The 18,629-nt window shown below is 39.3% G+C and overlaps 1 protein-coding gene across 4 annotated transcripts in view; it reads right to left on the bottom strand.

Moving 5' to 3' along the window:
• celsr2 (cadherin, EGF LAG seven-pass G-type receptor 2) overlaps positions 1-18,629 on the bottom strand; it is a 90,932-nt gene that overhangs the window by 4,618 nt on the left and 67,685 nt on the right. For 3 of the 4 annotated variants that reach the window (XM_028446801.1, XM_028446802.1, XM_028446803.1), the window contains exons 6-28: positions 16,557-16,714; positions 15,541-15,704; positions 15,223-15,348; positions 13,663-13,826; positions 13,281-13,460; positions 13,074-13,187; positions 10,818-10,974; positions 10,486-10,627; positions 10,260-10,380; positions 9,201-9,384; positions 8,994-9,095; positions 8,785-8,879; positions 7,563-7,772; positions 7,265-7,448; positions 5,966-6,284; positions 4,831-4,998; positions 4,624-4,747; positions 3,689-3,889; positions 3,443-3,617; positions 2,036-2,148; positions 1,279-1,361; positions 1,003-1,198; positions 808-918 (exon numbers count right to left, since the gene is read on the bottom strand). In XM_028446801.1, the coding sequence (XP_028302602.1) occupies positions 808-918; positions 1,003-1,198; positions 1,279-1,361; positions 2,036-2,148; positions 3,443-3,617; positions 3,689-3,889; positions 4,624-4,747; positions 4,831-4,998; positions 5,966-6,284; positions 7,265-7,448; positions 7,563-7,772; positions 8,785-8,879; positions 8,994-9,095; positions 9,201-9,384; positions 10,260-10,380; positions 10,486-10,627; positions 10,818-10,974; positions 13,074-13,187; positions 13,281-13,460; positions 13,663-13,826; positions 15,223-15,348; positions 15,541-15,704; positions 16,557-16,714 (3,591 nt within the window). The remainder of the gene's footprint in view (positions 1-807; positions 919-1,002; positions 1,199-1,278; positions 1,362-2,035; positions 2,149-3,442; positions 3,618-3,688; positions 3,890-4,623; positions 4,748-4,830; positions 4,999-5,965; positions 6,285-7,264; positions 7,449-7,562; positions 7,773-8,784; positions 8,880-8,993; positions 9,096-9,200; positions 9,385-10,259; positions 10,381-10,485; positions 10,628-10,817; positions 10,975-13,073; positions 13,188-13,280; positions 13,461-13,662; positions 13,827-15,222; positions 15,349-15,540; positions 15,705-16,556; positions 16,715-18,629) is intronic. The other variant, XM_028446804.1, reaches the window with a different exon arrangement.

Raw genomic sequence — 18,629 nt, 5'->3', positions numbered from 1 at the left:
TCACTAAAAGAGAGTGAGCTAGACTTTATTAGAGGGATATGTGTAGAGAGGGCAGTGTTACACCTGGGCAAGGGGGGGAAATTCAAGGGTGAATGAGTTAGGGAGCACAGAGAAGGACAAAAGCATGCTGTTGGTATAACGAATTGCTACTATTGTGCAGAGGAGTAAAATCTGCTGTGTCAGTGTAGTGATATATGTAGAGAGAATATTAGGGGGAAACGATCCCATTGCTCAGATATTATATAAAGGTAAGAGTGAACAGAGGGAGTGAGTGTGTGCTTACAAATGTGACAGAGCTATCGTTTGGAAGCAAGAGATGACATTGAGAAAAATGAATAATGACATCAATCTGCCTGAAGAGATAAAAATAAAAATATTCTAAGAAGTCAAATATGATACAAAAATTAACAGATTTTTTAAATAGAAATTTAGAGCCATTTCGACATTATTGTATCATAGTTATCCAAGTCACCGGCTACAACAAACTAAATATAAAGGAATAAGTTGCAGACAGAGACATTTTAAGATTTGACTTGCAAGTAAGTTACAGGAATTCTGTACAATATTAGAAAATAGAAAATAGAAAATAACATGTACTTAAATGTTACTCAATCATGTAGGACACAGGAACAACAGATGATAGTTTTTTAGTTGAGCTGTCTTTGTAATTCAGTGTTGATTATAATTCATTGATCCTTATTAAACTTTTTCTAGGATTTTGGGACGTAGCCTATAAACCAGAAATGGACACATCCTGTAAGCGGTAATCAAAGTTTTCCACTGAATGCACTGATAAGTGGGACTCACCGGCGCTTTAGATTTGATCATGTGATCGGGGCGTTTGCGGCTGCAGCAGTATTTCATGGCATCCCTCGCTTCTTTGTTGAAGACGATGCGGAAGAAGAACACAAACGGACCCTGCAGCAGAGCAACACACGGGAGTGAGAACAAAGGCAGAGGCCAGTGTGTCGGGCGTGCTTCACCCGGAAACAATCAACTCACCTGCACGCAGTTAAAGCCAGCAAACAGGTAGTGGAAGATGATCATGTCACTGTTGACGGAAAGCAGCGCCAGGAAACATGTGACTGAAACCAAGCAGAGGACTCCACCTGCAGTCTTCAGACCTGAGCTGAAGCACACGGAGAAACTCCTGTTCATGTTTGTTCTGGAAAGACCTACACTTTCACTGTAGTTTACACTGAAAACATGAAGTGTCAAAGTCATTTTTAAATGTATTATGTATCAGTGCACATGCTCTGTGGATGCTGAGACACTCACACACGAGCCTCTTTCTTGCCAATGCTGAGGTGTCTCGCTGAGCAGGAAGCTCTCGATGACAGGATGTAAAGGAAGATGTTCATCTGTGGACAAACACACACAATCATCAGGGCCCCAGGCTTCAGATGAATTCATCTGAACCACACATGTCAAACTCCTGGCCCGGGGACCAAATCTGGTCATTTGGAGCATCCAATTTGGCCTGCAGCAGAGAGCAAATAAGACAGATAAACCTTGTATCATTGTGTAAATTACCAACTACTTTAGTTGTAGATAATACAAATTCACATGATGGCAGTCATTTTTAATCTCAAATTGTTAAAATAACTCTCAGGTAACTTTTCCTAAATCCTGCCGTTTTTATTATTATTTAATTAATCCACAAAATGTCCTCAAATTACAACAAAATTGGCCAAAAAATCAAGTAAATTAAAGTGAAGATTCTGCAGGGACTGAAATCTGTCACTTATTGCTTTAATATTATCAGTGCTGTACATAATTCATAATTTATTTATACATGGAAGTGCAAACTAGAGCACAATATTGATTAAATGACTAATTCTGACTAAATTCTGTGACCCACTGAAGATAAACTGCTCCTTATTTGGCCCATGAACTAAAATGAGTTTGACACCCCTGGTCTAAACAGTGTGGACAACTGTGTCTGATAAGATTTCAGGTGTAGCTTTGAGCGTGTTGTTAAGACACACATGTGGCTGTTATTATCAACGTAACAGGGACAGCCACAGAAACTCACAGATACTGCGAATGCGATTGGACCTGCAAAGCTCCAGATCAGAGTGTCGTACATGGACAGCCAGCAGAAGTCTGGGTTACCGTAGCCTTCAGGATCCAGTCCCACAGCCAAACCTGCAAACACGCACACACTCGTATGAGCGATGAGTGAATGAACAGTCTGTTCTTATTCTTTCTTTTTTTTTTTTTTTTTTAGGTGTTAAGTTGCCAACCACGGCTTTTATTACGCAACAAAATCAGCTCAGGTAAAAAAGTGTCTTTATGTATAAAGAGGGATTGTGGTGCCTAAAATCTAAGGATGGCACATCCAAACTTAAGCAATGAATATAATTATTGTATATTTGTATAAATTGGATATATATGTATATATTTGCCAAAGTTATTTTCACAACTTTTTCCAATTTCAAAGAAACTTTAAATAATTAGAAAAACAGACTCAACACTAAAACCAATGATCCAAAGAAGCAGTCATTGTCAAACAGGAAGTACACATTATATCATCTAATCACCTGTTTAGGTACTTCCTACACCTATTCACACCCTGAGTGAACAGATATGAGACACGACTCATCCATCATTATCTTAAAAACCAGGAAAAAAGTGAATGAACACCAAATCCATGCCTCTGTACATCCTACAAACTGTATTCTGTCATCTTAAATCACTGAACAACGGTAAACATGACCTAGACAAGCGTAAGTTGCATTATTTAACGCAGTAGTTCGCAACCCAAGATCTCTGAAGGCTCTGGAAGCCTTATCTCATCTCAAGCTATGAAGTCGTTAAAATCATATTGCCTATGCCTAAAAAAAAAATATATATATATGTGTGTGTGTGTGTGTAAAAAAAAGTCCCAACACATTGGCGTAGTCTAAATTAAGTAAAAGCCCATCTAGAATCTTTATGTCTACTTTAAACAACAAGAAGCTATTAAGTAAGCCACACCTCTGTGACGTCTGTTTGATGTTTTGATCTTCTCATCTTTTTAAAAGAGATATTTATCAGAAATGTCTAATTCTCCTTTCCATTATCATTGTAAATGAAATAATAAGAAAATGTATTTAAAACAAAAAGCGAAAAAAACATGTAATGATTGACTAAACACGTAAAAAGGGATAAAGAATAATAACCTACAATAGATCTTCATTTTTGTATTTACTTTGCAAGGAGTCAGTTTTTTCATTTCTGATATAACAAACCACTCCTCACACTGAGAGGGACTACACTAGCGTAGACCAGTGTTATTCCACCTCTTGAGGGCGTCACTGCTCATGGAAACCTACACATGTGAGTGCTCATCCCGACACCATCTAATCATATTTATTTAGTGTAGTTGGAACTGCATTTTCATCAAGCTGATGTCTTTGTTTGAGTGTTTGGACAGTAATAATCAAACAGAGTTCCAAACCTGTGATGAAGGCAGGGACTCCCCATCCAATCAGGTAGTAGAACCTCATGGGTCCGTAGTTAATATCCCGCACTTCACTGATCATTCTGTACACGTGCAGCCCCTCCAAGAAGAGCCAGGAGAAAGCGCAGAGGTAGAAGAAGTGCAGCAGGATGGCAATGACCGTGCACACAAACTGTGAGGGAGAGAGGTGGTGAATTTTAGTCCTCAATAGTCGCTGTCCTGCATGTTGGCGTTGTTTCTTACGGGGTTGTCTGCCTGGTTTATTCCAAATATGAAGATGAGCTCAGAGCAGAAGAGGGCAAGGGCTCCATTATTGATGATGCTGGTCTTGTTGCACTGCATGGCTCTGAGGCAGAGGAGGAAGACGCTGGTGAGGAGGAGGAAGCCCAGCGTCACACCCGTGGTGCTCCAGGTCAGGATTCTAATAGGAAGGATCTCTCCATTCTGACACAAAGCACAGACGTGAGAGTTAAAGAGCAGCTTCATGGGTTTCTATGCATTCAGACGCTTCACCAGGGTTGGGGTCAATTACATTTTTCAATTACAATTACGGTGACCAACGTCTTTTCCAATTGCAAATAAAATTACAATTATCATTTCCCCCTGAAAGTCAAATACAATTACATTCTCAATTACTAAAGTTGAATGACAATTAATTACTGAGCCTTTGATAAATAATCCTCTTATTTTTTTGTTTTCTTATGATAACAGGTCAGTTATGTCTTAATTCAGCTGTAAAATACACTAAAAATATTATCTATCATCTAATTTGTTTTTCATCTCTTGGTTACCTTGTTTGGCGTCCGACTCCTAATCAATGAAAATATTGGTATTAATATTTTTTGGTGTGGATGTATGAGCCTTTTTTCTGTCTGTATACCCCTATATTTATTTTTTAAATGGTATTATTGATCCTATAGAGAAGTAAACATGATATGAAACATAATTGAATAATTGTTAATTACATTTGTGTAAGCCATAGAACTATAACGTGGTTCCCCAGTTTTCCATTTAATTAAATTATCGACAGTTTTTATAGAATTACCATGCCAATTACAATTAGAAAGTCAATTATCTGAACTAAATCGCAATGAAATTGATTGACTTTTCCAGTTCCAATTACAATTATGCGATTACAATTGTAATTGACGCCACCCCTGGGCTTCACTGTGTCACACCTCTCTCCTGGACACGTCCATGAGCACTGCAAAGCTGGTCATGTGGTAGCACTGACAGCTGATGTGGGTGTCGTTCCTGAACACCACCTCACAGCCTTTCGCTGACCAGCCGCCGTTTCCACCTCTGACACACACACACACACACACACACACTCATCAGCTCCATGCTCGTCCCTGTGCTAATGTTGGTGTTGTTGCAGCACTCACAGAATGCCATGGTTCCAGAACACACAGATGGGCTTGGAGCGCTCCTCGGTGGTGACCAGACGGAACTGCACAGTGATGGGTTTGTCCAGCACGTGCTGCAGCAGTTCTTCGTTGTCGTACACTGTGATACTGACCACTGGTGTGTTGATGACAGGACGCTTTGGGACGCTGGGTGAAACATTGAAAGATTACATGAAAAACGTTTCAGTCACACCCAATCATTGTAATGGATGTAATAATACATGTTTTAGACGGAGGGAGGAAACCATTTGTACTGAAATATTGGTTATCGTTAATCAATTGTATTTGTTTATAAGTCTTAAGGAGAATTATTCATACCTTTGTTAATTTTTGTGTTTTTGTGATTAAACCAAATGCATTTTGTCAAGTTTGATTATGTGACTAACAAGTGATAGAACATCAACAGGATTTCTAGAGTTTTCTTGATGCATTTTTAAAATTCTCAAGGTTCTGAGTCCAATGTTCTACTTTAAAAATCATTAGTCCAGCCTTTGTTTTCATGACTGCTTCTTGATGATTCGACTTATTTCTTTCTTCACAGTTTGGTTGATCCAGTTGAAGCTGAGCTAGGGTTTCTTTGCAGATTTTATTTCTGTTGTCTTAAGATTCATAATTCCTTGGACCTTGACGAGGTTCCCTGTGCTACGAGAAGAGAAGCATCACCATAGCATTATGTTACCACCACCATGCTTAATGATAAGGACAGTGTTCTTTGGCTCCTATTCTTCTGATCCAGACCACGGCTCACAGAGATACATCTGGAGGCTCATCTGGCCTTTGCTGGAGGCCAATTGAAGGCGAGATCCAGCTTTTTGGTTAAACTCCTGTCTGATTAGATGAAGGTGGAGTTATTTGGCAATATGGATGCTGAGTACACCTGGATACGACTGAATATGTCTGAAAATGTGCTAATAAAAGTTCCCTGAGATGAAGTTGCTCTTGAATTACGTGCTGTGGTTATTCTTTCACTTGCAACTCACAAAGTTACTTGACAAAATGCATTAAAATCACAAACATGTACAAGGCTATGACGTTTTTTTTTATTGCAACTCCTTGTCCTATCGATAGCTATCCGTCTTTTCCCATCAGATAATATTTTATTTCCTGTCCTCACCGCAGACTCCTCTTGTCGGGGTCGTAGCTCTCTGGCAGCAGAGAAGCCAGGCTGTAGAAAATGATCACGCTGGCGATGGCGTCCTGCTGAGTGTCATCAGGGTGGCGTCGCTTCCGGTGAGATGATCGGTTCCTCTGCGAGGAGTCTGGAAAGACGTCCAGATGTCTGTGGCCCTTGGTTTCCACGGGAGGCTGAAAGACGGAGTCAGGGAGCAGGACAGTCGTGTCCAGGTCTGCAGGACGTGGACCCCTCAGGGACTGGTATCGTGGCAGCTTGGCTCCAGCAAAGTTCATCTTTTTGAGGCGGTCTACTGAGATAACTGCGTAAAGAAAGGAGCAGAGTCAGTATCGGTAAATGAAAAATTACAAATCTGTCAGGAGATACTGAGCTGAGGCTAACGCTGCATGGGATCCAGGTCTGAAACATTTTCAGCTGCCCAGTTGTAATACTTTGCATTAGCATTTATTTATTTTTATTTAGAGCTTTTCTCCACATTGTTCTTAAATATTATCACACACTGATATTATTTTTCATTGTAATAAAATACTTACACATGTGGCATGTCAATACCAGGTGCTATATTATTCAATTGTGTAATGACTGCACATTGTTACTTTTGTGCCTCATAGTCACTCACGATGAATGTAACACCATTAAATACACAGTAGTTTTAAAAAATGTCTTATTAAGAAAAAACAGAAATGTTCTGCTAAGAAGCCATGCAAATTGATTAGTTATTATCATTATTTTTTAAATACTTACTTTATATTTTTGTGGCTTCTAACAATAAAAGTAAGGGAAAACTTGGTTATTTGTTTCATTAATTTACTATTCTAACAGGTTTCTCAACAGAAAATGATTTTCAACAGTTAAAACATCACGTGAAAAATGCAGCAGCATTAGCAGAGGACGATAAAAGTAATTGATTGTTGCTTTTGTCCTTCTCTGCTAATGCTGCTGCAGTCACTACTGACATTGAGAACAGGATTGTTTGTAAACTGCAATATTTTATGCTACAAGACTAAATAAGCCGTACAATTATAATTAATATGACACATGAAACAATAAACATAACCTTTTATTAAAAAAAAAACTTGACCTCCCCAGTGAATTTCCTCGCCAAAGGCAAAAACCTTCTCCTAGATGCAACTGTGTGGGATTGTTACTTGTTATGGCAACACAAGATTTTTCCCGGGTCAGGAGACTGTTGCGTGCTTTACGTATTGTTATTAGACGTGAACGTTCAGCTGTGTCTGAGTAAATGGCAGTGATCATTTTCACGCTCTTCACAGGCCTCACCTATGTTTGGTGTGACGATGGTGAAGGGGCTGAGGTAGGTCTTCCTCATATTCTGTGCCAGCGTATTAGCGTAGTCTTCGTAGTGTCGGAGCAGTGCTGCCGTGCCTCCCTCCGTGTGCTGGATCAGCTCCCAGTGTGGACGAGTGTCTGACGACAGAATGGCGCTGCCCACACGGACCAGATTCTGTGAGGAAAACAACAAGAACTCAGCGTGACAGGAAGTGTCCGCGGGGAGAAACGTGAAGTGTGATGATTTCCTCTGCAGATACAAGCACACACACTATCTGAGGTCACTCACCTCTGTGAAGTGCACGTCCTGCGTGGCTGTGAGGTTGAAGCCTTGCTGGTTGCTCTCGTGCTGCAGCAGAGTCTGCGTGAGTCGATAGGCCACTTTCACATCGCTGCCGTAGTATTTCTCTGTCTGCATGGTGGCATTGGCCAACATGGCTGCAGTCTGCTGCACGTGGCCAGAGTCCAGCAGGGATGCATTATAGAAAAACTTCTCTGACTAAGGGTAGAGAGTGCGAAAGGAAACACTCAGTGCCTATTCCATATTTGTTCTTCGAGTTGGGCACAGGCAAATAAAACAACAATGGAACTAGGGGTGGGGAAAAAAATCGATTCACATAAGAATCACAATTCTGAATCAATTAATACATTTCAAAAATCGATTTAAAAAAATTAAATAAATAAAAATAAATATATATATATATATATATATATTTTTTTTTTTTTTGCAACATACAAGACAAAAGACAGGGACAAAGAACAATGTGATAACCCCACAGCATACACCCAGAGAACAATGGGATGAAGAGAGGAACAATGTATATTAATAACGAAATAAGATATAATAATAATAATAATAATAATAATAATAATAATAATAATAATAATAATAATAATAATAATAATAATAAATTCTAAATTGGCAGCCGGCAGCTCTCTTGAACATCTTATAATCACGTATTACATTTATTCCAGGATGACAAATGAATAACTGGCCAGTGACTGCAGATGAAAAAAGGCACCATCTTGGGCCGACTCTGGCTTATATACAATTTATTTCGGTTGATAAATGAGCGTCGTTCCTGATTTATTAAATTAATTAAAAATAAAAATAAAAATTCAAATTCAACACAGCTCTAAAGGTAATTGAGTCTGATGCATGTCTAGGGGTGCAATATTTCACAATACACCGCAAATGGTGGCAAACATTTTCTAAAGTCTTAGATATAATTTAAAATAAATGTAATTTCATTTCATTCTAATTTTGAATAAGGAATGTACTGTAAAAAAAAATAAAATAAAACAATTAAACAAACTAAAAGTCAGTTTCTCAAAATTAAACAAAAAGCATAAAAAAAAAATTGAATTTGTATCATGTACAGTCTGTTACACCACGAGTCCTGTTTGAGTTTACAAAGGTTTGCTCATTCTTCACTAATTCAGTCTCCACTACTCCATCGTGAACGTGTGTCTGTTTGAGTTGTATGCTGACGCTGAAGGAGACTACACACCAGAGCTTTGAGTGAGCTGAAGCTGACGGAGGTGCAGTTGAAGAGGTTTGGAGGCAGCCAGCCTTTGTGCTCATCACAGTGTCGGATAGCGGTGCCTGGAAAGCAGGACAAAGGTAGTTAGAGGATGTGTCTGAGAGAGGCTGGAGGCAGGTTTTATATCATTGCCATATCATTATAGTGATTGCTGAGCTGCCAAAAAGCCATCATACCTAACGTTCCCCTGGGGCAGGGAACTGCAGCAGGGAGGCCAAACTTCGTCCGAGGCCACCAAATCCCAGCCTCGATGGCCTGAGGGCAGCTGTCATAGATTACTGAGGGCGATGGTAGGAGAGGAAATACCCACGGTTCATCATCATTCTAGTCCATCTCTTTCTGTGTTGATTTACAAGCTTTTCATTCAAGTGACACATTCTGACCTTCACAGCCACTCGCTGAGACCTCAGCGAACGGGTTGTCACAGCGGTCGCACTGACGCCCGATGACGCCGGGTTTACACTGACACTGGCCACTCTCGCGATCGCAGGCCCTGGAGAAAGAGCCGACCGGGTAGCAGTCACACAGCTGGCAGATGTCGCTGCCATCAGGACGGTAGTGGTTGTCCTGGAAACAGCCAATGACAAATCATCTCACAGCTCATGAGCTACCTGAGAGGCTGCGTGCACAAGGCTTGCAGAACACAGGAACACACGAAAATGGAAAAAATATGACGTTATACATGAATTTTACTGCACAAGTCAAACATGGAAATCATCACTCCAGATGGGAAACGTTTCTGATTCAAGGGCCACATTATCAACATCTGTGTCAGTATTTACATTAATGACCAATCTGAGCATTAAAACAGAAAACAACAAATGATTTATTCAATTTTTGCTGTCATTCATTGTCTTTCGAGTCATTTGGTGTGTTTTTGGAGTCAAATTGTGGGTATTTGTTGACAGTTGTGTTTTTTGTGCTCATTATGTGTATTTCTCTGTCATTGTGTGTGTTTTGCTGAAATGTATGTGTTTAGAGTAAATTTGTGGATATTATGGATATTTCTCACTTTTTTGTGTGTTTTGGAATGATTTGTGGGTCTTTATTTACATTTTGTAAGTTTTTGAAGAAATATTGTGTGTTTTGGAGTCAAATTCTGGGTAATTGCTGACAATTTATGTGTTTTTCATGCTCATTATGTGTATTTCTCTGTCATTGTGCGTTTTATGCAGACATTTCTTGTGTGTTTATAGTCAATTTGTGGATATTTGTCAACTTTTTGTGTATTTTTTGGAATCATTTGTGAGTCTTTATTGACATATTGTAAGTTTTTGAAGCCATTTTGTGCTATGAAAATCTTGTGAATTTTTCTGTCCTTTAGCGTTTTTGTAGTTATTTTTGTATATTTGTGTTTGAGACGGCAAAGAATTACAATGAGGGCCATTGCTCACGTCTGCTAAAGACCATAGAGCTAGAAAGTTAGTGAATGTTAGGCTCACCTTACAACGACACTCCCCGCTTGTCTTGTTGCAGTCTGAATCAAACCCTTTGTCTGTCTGACAGTTACAGGGGCCGCAGGTCTTATGACCCCACCAACCTCTGGGACACGGCAAGTCAATCCTGTGCGCACACACACACACACACACACGCACACAGACATTTTAAAGAGTAAAGTTAGAATTTTCAGCTGAAATACGAAGCAGGAGAAAGGAAGAAGGGCCACACTTTTTTTCGCAGTAACGGCCAAAGTAGTGGTTTCGACAGTCACACGTGTAACCGCGAGAAGAGCCTGGCCTTCTGGTGCAGGGCGACTCATGCTCACATGGGTTCAATGTGCACACATCAGTGCAGTTTGTGCCGTGATAACCTGTAAACACAAGAATCTCCAGTAAGGTGTGGATAATCACAAATGAATGCATCCTTTCAAAGGACAAAACATTTGTATTCATTCTGATCCCTATGTGTGGTCACATGGTCCTAAAAGAGGAATAAAAGAAACTTCACACTACAGAGAAAAATGATGACTATTGCAACAGGTTAAGAACAAAACAACCAACCGTTGAGGCACGTGCAGGAGTAGCTGTCCCAGTCGTCGCTGCAGTAGCTGTGGGGGGGGCAGGGGTTGGAGCTGCAGGGGTCAGGCACGCTGCAGCCTGGCTGCACGTTCACCTTCCTCGCCTGAGACAGACTCAGAGCACCACCGACACGCAAACCCTGCACAGATACATGAAAAAAAGCAGTTCATACGAGACATAGACCTATCTGTCTTTTATACCTGCTTATCTTGTACAGGGTGACAACTCGACAACTAAACACCCCGGGACAGGAACCTACCTTTGTAATAATGACAACATTACAATAACCTTCACACATGCCTCACTTACGTATTATCATTAGGCTAAAAACTGTTGTTAGACAATAAGACAGCCTTCAGAACCGATACTATATGTGCAAATTATTCTCTTCACTTCTGCCCTTTTAAAACCCATCCCTTCCCATTTAAACTCCTGCTGACCCACTGCCTACATACAGTGAAATGCCAGTAGCTCAACTGGGCACTACTGCTGAAAACACTAATAACAAATAATAATGACATGGATTTACATACGAGCTTTTTTTCTATGAGACTTAAAGCGAGTGATAGAAGCCATTATTCATTCACACCAGTCATACTGGTGGTGGTAAGCTACATTGTAGCCACAGCTGCCCAGGGGTGTACTGACATATGATTTAGTGGCTTTGCTGTAACTCTCCCATCTCATTTCTGTCATATTCAGAAATGTCTCTGCCTCTTTCACAACTATCTTCATCTTTTCTGTTTTTTGCTTGTCCTGATCCGTACAGTTTATCACATACAGTATGTTCTGAGTAAAATCAATCCATCCATTGTTATGTCCAAATATTGTCTAATGCTGATTTTGTCCTTATTTCATGTCTCTACACATGCTTAGCTGCTTCTGCTTAGATTATGTTTTTCTTCCTAATTCCTTTTCTTCTATTTGTTCCTGTACTAATTTGACTGCTTCTGTGAAGCTGATTTCATTAAATGATTTAATTCTGTCGTCTTTATCTCACAGTCTCCACATGTCACGCTGTGCTCTCCTCCAGTTACAACATGTGAGCTACACAGTCATACGTGTGCTGTCTTTTTACACTTTTGTCTTCAATGCACACTGCTACAATGTGTCTATATCTAACACGTGGTTGATACCTCACTAATGCATTCAGTATGACTTCATATTCCTCTAAGTCTTGTTTATTTTCCTACTTGTTCCTCTCTTGGTTCCACGTTTTCTCTTTTCCTTTCCCTACATGAGTCGACCCTGTTCCAAGCACTGTGAATCTATCCGTGACGACTAAAATGTTCATTCTTCTGAAATTATAAATCTGATCCTGGCTTTTTAGAAACAATGGCTAAAGTTGAGCTTTTGCTTCCACAGAATGAATGCTTCTAAGTTAAAGGGTTAAATGGTTTGGATCAGCAAATTTAGTTTTAATCATAGAATAAAATACAATTCAGTTTTAGTCTAAATTTAGTTATCAGGACTATCTCAGTTATAGACTAGTTTTAGTCAATTAAATGACATTAATATTTTAGTTGACTAAACCTGTTACATACAGTATATAGTCAACTAAAACAATTTTGTGCATTTTTTTCTTTTCAAAAGATTGAATTACCATTTATCAACCTGATAAGGGATGGTATTATGGCATTTGAAGCTTTTCAGAAAAGCTTTCAGTTAATGGATTTTTAACTTTTGTTATTCTTTTTATGATGTCGCCCCTGTTTCACCTTTGTTTTGTACAGCACTTTATAAATAAAAATGTACGTACTATTAATTGATTTGCATGTGTACGTATATATGTTTTAAGTTTGTGTTCCTTTTTTGATCTTCAATTAATGTTTTGTTCAATATTTTCATTTGTCTTTTGAGATACATTTTTGTGAACTTTGTTTATATATTAGTTTTCCTCATATATCAAAGATAAATTGTGTTTGTTTGGTAGACTTTATTTTAAATTGTTTGTGTTTATTGAAAGGGGTGGAGCTCTTGTACAGTACAAGCCCTTTGATCATGCATTAAAAAAAAAATGCATGATCACATGAGTTCTGATTGAATGACGTCCCATGTGATGTGATGAAATTTTAGTTTAGTTTTTACTATTTAACAAAAATCTGAATTTATTTTGATTTTTTTAAAAATTAATCTTGGTGAAGTTATTGTCGCTTAAAAAAACATAGATGATAAAAACTATGATGAAAATGTTAACAAAATGAACACTGGTTTGGATCTCGTTTATTGAGGACAGACCTGTATGCAGCCACGGAAGCCATGTTGAACCTTCCCATCAAGTCTTGCCAGACCACCAACACTCACAGCCTTTATCTTGCTATCCCTTAGCTTTTTGTCCACCTCCATACTGGCCTGGGATGGGAAAACAGCAAGCAACACCAACTTGACGTCTGACAACTACGAAGATTCATCGTGATTTACAGCAGCAACAATCCAACTGCTCACCAGGTACAGCCCGTGGTCCAGAGACAAAACGGCCTTGTGTTGACTCGCCGTTCCACCAACGCTGCTGATATCCAGCTGCAGGTGATGCCAGTCGCCGTCGTTCACCAGCACCTCCTCTACACGGGACAGGGTGGAGTCTTCCCCCCTGTGCAGCGCCATAAACAGACTCCCACCACGCAGCTACGAGAGAGAGGAAACAGCAGAAGAGGACAAAAGGCAGCAGATAATAGACTTTTAGAGTTGTGTTACATCATAAAGTAATTTCTAAAACCATGAAAACAATTGTTACAAAGTGCTTTACATAACCAGGCTTGATACAACTAGGACGACAGCAAACTCAGAGGGTTGTGTTTGTGTGCATCAACACGCAGGCTGCTCTCACCTGCAGTGTGAGGTTGTGCTGAACAGACGAGACGTGAAGAAGAGTGGTGCTGGCTTGTCGAGTGCGAAACATGAGCTCCACATGCCAAGCAACAGAGGACGCCGCCGCCAGGTTGTTCCACTGCAACAAGCTGTTACCAAGGAAACGCTGGGGGTTCGCCATGACTGCAGAAAAAAAGAGACAATCACAGAAAATCACATAGAACAAGAAAGACGAAGAGTGAAGTCGAAAATTGTGTTTCATCACGGGCAAAAAAACCCCCAAAATGAGTCATTGCTGTGAAGCAGTTCATTGAGTTTTCTGAGAACCTGAGAATTATAATAAGGTCAGAGACAAAAGCTTTTATTCTCATAGGGTCTGATTGACTAAAGGTTTGAGTTTATAAAAATGTGCGCTGACTTGTCAGCACGAGCAAACACATGTCGCAGTTATGCTAACTAAGCAAAGCCCACTGCTTCTGTCAAATGCGCAAAATATCTATTTAGCGTGTTTGCCTCAAATAAAATGTAATTTGGGCGTCTTTGACATCACACGCACAATACTGGGAGGAGGAGATGCAAACATATCAATTTATCACCCACAATGTGATTTATCAATGGCTGTTTGTGTGTATCTCTTTAGCTTTGACGGGCAGGTGTTGACGGTCACAGCTTTACTCACAGATGGCTGCAGTTATTGTGGGAAGAGCAAGAACCAAAGGCCACAAAAAGGATGGGAAATTTTTTTCTGCTGAGTCAACATTTTGGGATTGAATAAGTATGGTGTTTCTCCTCCATTTGCTGCCAAGAAAATATTTTTTCACCTCTTCCCCTAACAATTTAAACATTTCATTTAGCATTTGCATCCTTTAAATAGGGCAGTCACCACCACTTTTGCACCTGTTGTCATCTGAGCAGACGATCATTGTACAATCTCTTTGAGTGTGCACCCAATTTTGTGTTCTTCATCTAAGATTTTAGCAAATCAGACCGACACCACTTTACCATCTGACCACACTGGTTAACATACTTTAAGATGTTCTCATACACGTGGAAACACATCCCTATGATGTGTGAATGTATAACCCTACCTGTTTATACCTTCTTCTCCCCCCTCCCCACTAAAAAAAAAAAAAAAAAAAAAAAAAAGATTTAAATTTAAATTTGTACCTTTTCTATATCTTATAAATAAATAAATAAAACATCTACACACTATCTATCCTAAAAGGTTAAAGACAAATACATTTTTCAACAGGTTTAACATCCTTAAAATAGTATATATTCACCATGTATTCGTTTTTTCACACATCAGCCATAAATAATGATTTACCCACAGTGTGATCATCATATTGTCATCTCTCTAGAATTAAACATCTGCTTGTGGAAAGGTGTTATCACTAACCTGACAGACAGCAGTAACCTAATGACAGGTATTTGTGTGAATACAAATTCATATTTATGATGTGACTCCATTGCTGTGGATGTCTCCAGTTATCTTATCTGAGAAGTTCAGCTGCAGGTCACAAAAACTTGATTAAACTTGATTAAAAAAAAAAATGTTTTAGCATTTTTTCTTCTTTACCTCTTTCACAGCTTTGGCCTCCAAATCCAAGCGGGCAGTGGCAGCTGAAGGAGCCCCACAGGTTCACACAGGTTCCTCCATTCAAACATGGGCTATTGTTGCAGAAATGCCTCTTGGCTGAACATCCTAAAAGGGTGAGAAAATAAATGAGAGGTGATGCACCTGTTTGATGTATTCACACCTCAATACTGCATCAAAGAATCGAATAAACTATTTATAGCAGGTGCGATGTTCATTTTATGTGCACTGTGCTTGTTACAATCAGTGTTTCTTCTTTTGCCTATTTGTTCCGACCAGAAACACAGCTTCACTGCATACCAGGGAGTGTGCCATTGTTCGCAATGAATCCGGCCATGTCTATGTGCTGGCTGTCAATGCGCAGGTTCTTCATACATCCCACAAACTGCTGGTTACGAACAGGAAAGTCTTCAGGTAGCTTTGGGACTCCACCGAGGAGCAGCGGGCCGGTCAGGTCCAGAGATCTGATGACATCACACCAACACGTGAACCAATGAAGAGACACAGTGTGCCTTAGCTAAACACTTCATTTACACGAGTAAAACACACAACAACATTTGTTACAGTAGTGGGTCTTAAACTGTGGGGCACACCCCCATTTGTTTGCGTGTTAGCAGAATTATGTCAAAAGTACTGAACGGATTTTAAGAAATTTTTAACCAAAGGAAGATTCCATACATTTTTGGAGGGGATCTGGATCAATATACTGATTCAGGATCAGTTTGAAAAATCCATACATTTGGAACTACTATATTGTTATTAATGGGGATATAAATTTCTTCCAAGACTTTAGAGTATGAATGAACATGGTACCATTATGAGTTTTGAAGAGGAATATTAACAATTTTTACCTTCATAACAAAACGTTATAATTTTGGCCCATTTTGTTGACATTAGGGGCTTTGTTATGTTGTTGAGGAACAGTTCGAAGCTAAGTGTGACACGTGACTAGGATCATCATCGTCTTCAGTCGAACAGGGCTGGATTGCCTATGGCAAGTTGGGGCAGAGTTCTCAAGTGGAAGAGCTTAAATATTTTGGGATCTTATTTATGAGCAAGGGTTTAATGGCTGTTAATCTCCTGCTGAAGAAAAAGGTGAAGCTCTCCTTTACTATCCAATCCTCACCAATGAATAATAAGAATCAGCTGTGTGTAATAGCTGAAACAACAAGAATTCAACCAGTTCAAATGAGCATTTTCCAGAGGCTGACCCTTCCTGGACCCGTTAGTCCTCAAACAGAACTCCAAGTCCTAATTTAATGCCACAGAAGCCAATAAATTCTCACATTTGGTCCTATAGAGTAACTCATACTTACTTTTTAGATCCTGATTGGCTGCCCTGAGCAGAACAGGTGTAGTTTCCGATCATGTGTCCAAACCTCAGAGCTACAGAGGTGTCACAGTTGTCCACTGTGACTACCACCATTTTCTGATCCGAGGGACCCTGTGGCAGGCCGGCCTGGCTGAAGATGGGCTGCAGGGACAACAAGATAAACACATTATAAAAAACGCCATCCTCCATATGTCAGGGCAACTTATTTAAAGCTATTGGTGATGCAGTATATTATGATTAACTTTATAATAGCACAAATTCCTCCTTGAAAGAAACTAAATACTATAGAGAGGAGTGCTTTATTTATGGTTCTGTTATTTCACAAAGATTTACAATAAAGCAGCACAGGGCTGTAGAAAGAGAGGCCATATTTTGGAATAAATGAAGTTATAGAAAATCTCTCAGAACATGAACATTCAAACTTGCTTAAAAAAATAAAATAAAAATAACACCAGTTTTTTCTGAATGAAAAGATTAATGTGTTTATAACATTATAAAAACTTCTGTGTAACTCTAGATGTAAGGCTTTTTTTTTCTTTTTTGTAGCTTTGGGAGTTTTGAAACAAAAAAAGCCTAACAAAGGATTTTTAGCTTCTCACACAGATCAGCCAACATTTAGCTCCAGTTTTCAGAAATGCAGCCACACACACACACATCACTGCATGCAGGACATCCTCACTGATAACAAAAGATACTGATTGTCTGTGAAATCAATGAGAGGTCACAAAAAGGGGAGGAGCCTTCAGGGGAGAGAATAATGATCCTGTCAATGAAAGGTCGTCAGCTCTTTTCACAGCGGTCAGTTCCTCAGAGGTCACAGAGAGCTCACATTAACCCCTAAGTATGGACAGCAGAGCGGCGAGGGCCCTCCTACACTCACAGCTGACTGAGCTGCTGAGCATTCAGATGGTCAGATGGGATTGGGCTGGAATGATCTCGTGTGGTGTGAGGAGATGCTGCAGAGAACTGCCTCACTGCTGATGGGCTGAAAACACACACTTTGGATGTCTAAATCTCTGTCATGTGATTGCTCCACTGTTCCTGCCTTTGTTGTCTGATCCCATCATTTTAAAGCTTCAATGGAATGTGTTGTCATTTATAGCAGTTTCTATTGTTGCAGGTTTATCATTGGAACAAAACAGTGATAAGTGACTTTTTTAGTCTCTAGATGAAGTCTATATTTAGCTCCTTATGTTAGGATGAAGTCACAAAACCACAGCAAGACCTCACAGTGTCTCTGCTCACACTTCAATGAACAAACAATCCATATTAGAAAGACTGAGGTTAGTTTTCAGTTGGAATGTGATGTGAAGCAGTAGTTCTCAACTGGTGGGCCGGGACCCAAAAGTGGGTCAGTATAGGCCTTGGATATGTTCCTGATGGAAAAAATTTATGATGAATTTTAAAACTTGTAATTTCATTTGAAAAGGAAATCAATTATGGGACAAATTGCTGACTAAGCATATTTAAAAAATACATGTATCCATACAATACAACTTTTTAAATTATAAACCTTAAAAAAATTATAATGAGAATCCCTTCTGTCCTATTTTCTTCTTTTCAATTGAACCTGATGGTTTCATTCAAAGAGTGGTTGGGGGTCTCGATGCCAGAGCAGTTGGTAACTTATCTAAAGTAAAGAAATTAGTCATTAATAAAATGCATTTCAATAAATACAGGCAATTTTTTTTAAACCTAATTATTGTTTTTAGAGAGCGATGTTGTGTCCTGAGGTCAGATGATTGAGAAGCACTGATTTAGGATGATTTTCATCCTTACTGTAATCACATGTTGTAATTATACAAGAGTTAATTATCTAATATGAAGAAACATTGAGTTAAAATTACAAATAAACTCTATATTCTTGCGAATGTCAGCTCCTTTCCTACAGGAAGTCCCAAAGCACAGGGAAAATCTTAATCAGATGGAGACAGAGGCTGAGGCTGGCGTCTACTTTGCTGTTTTTCCTCCTCAAAGACAATTTGTTACTAATTTACAGATGATGAAACAAGCAAACATGTTGTTCGACTTGCCAAAGGTGAAATTCTCCAGACAT

The sequence above is a fragment of the Gouania willdenowi genome, chromosome 5 (genome assembly GCF_900634775.1).
Source record: "Gouania willdenowi chromosome 5, fGouWil2.1, whole genome shotgun sequence".
Lineage (NCBI taxonomy): Eukaryota > Metazoa > Chordata > Actinopteri > Blenniiformes > Gobiesocidae > Gouania > Gouania willdenowi.
Note: the sequence above shows the minus strand (reverse complement) of the source record. Positions and strands in the feature narration are given on the sequence as shown.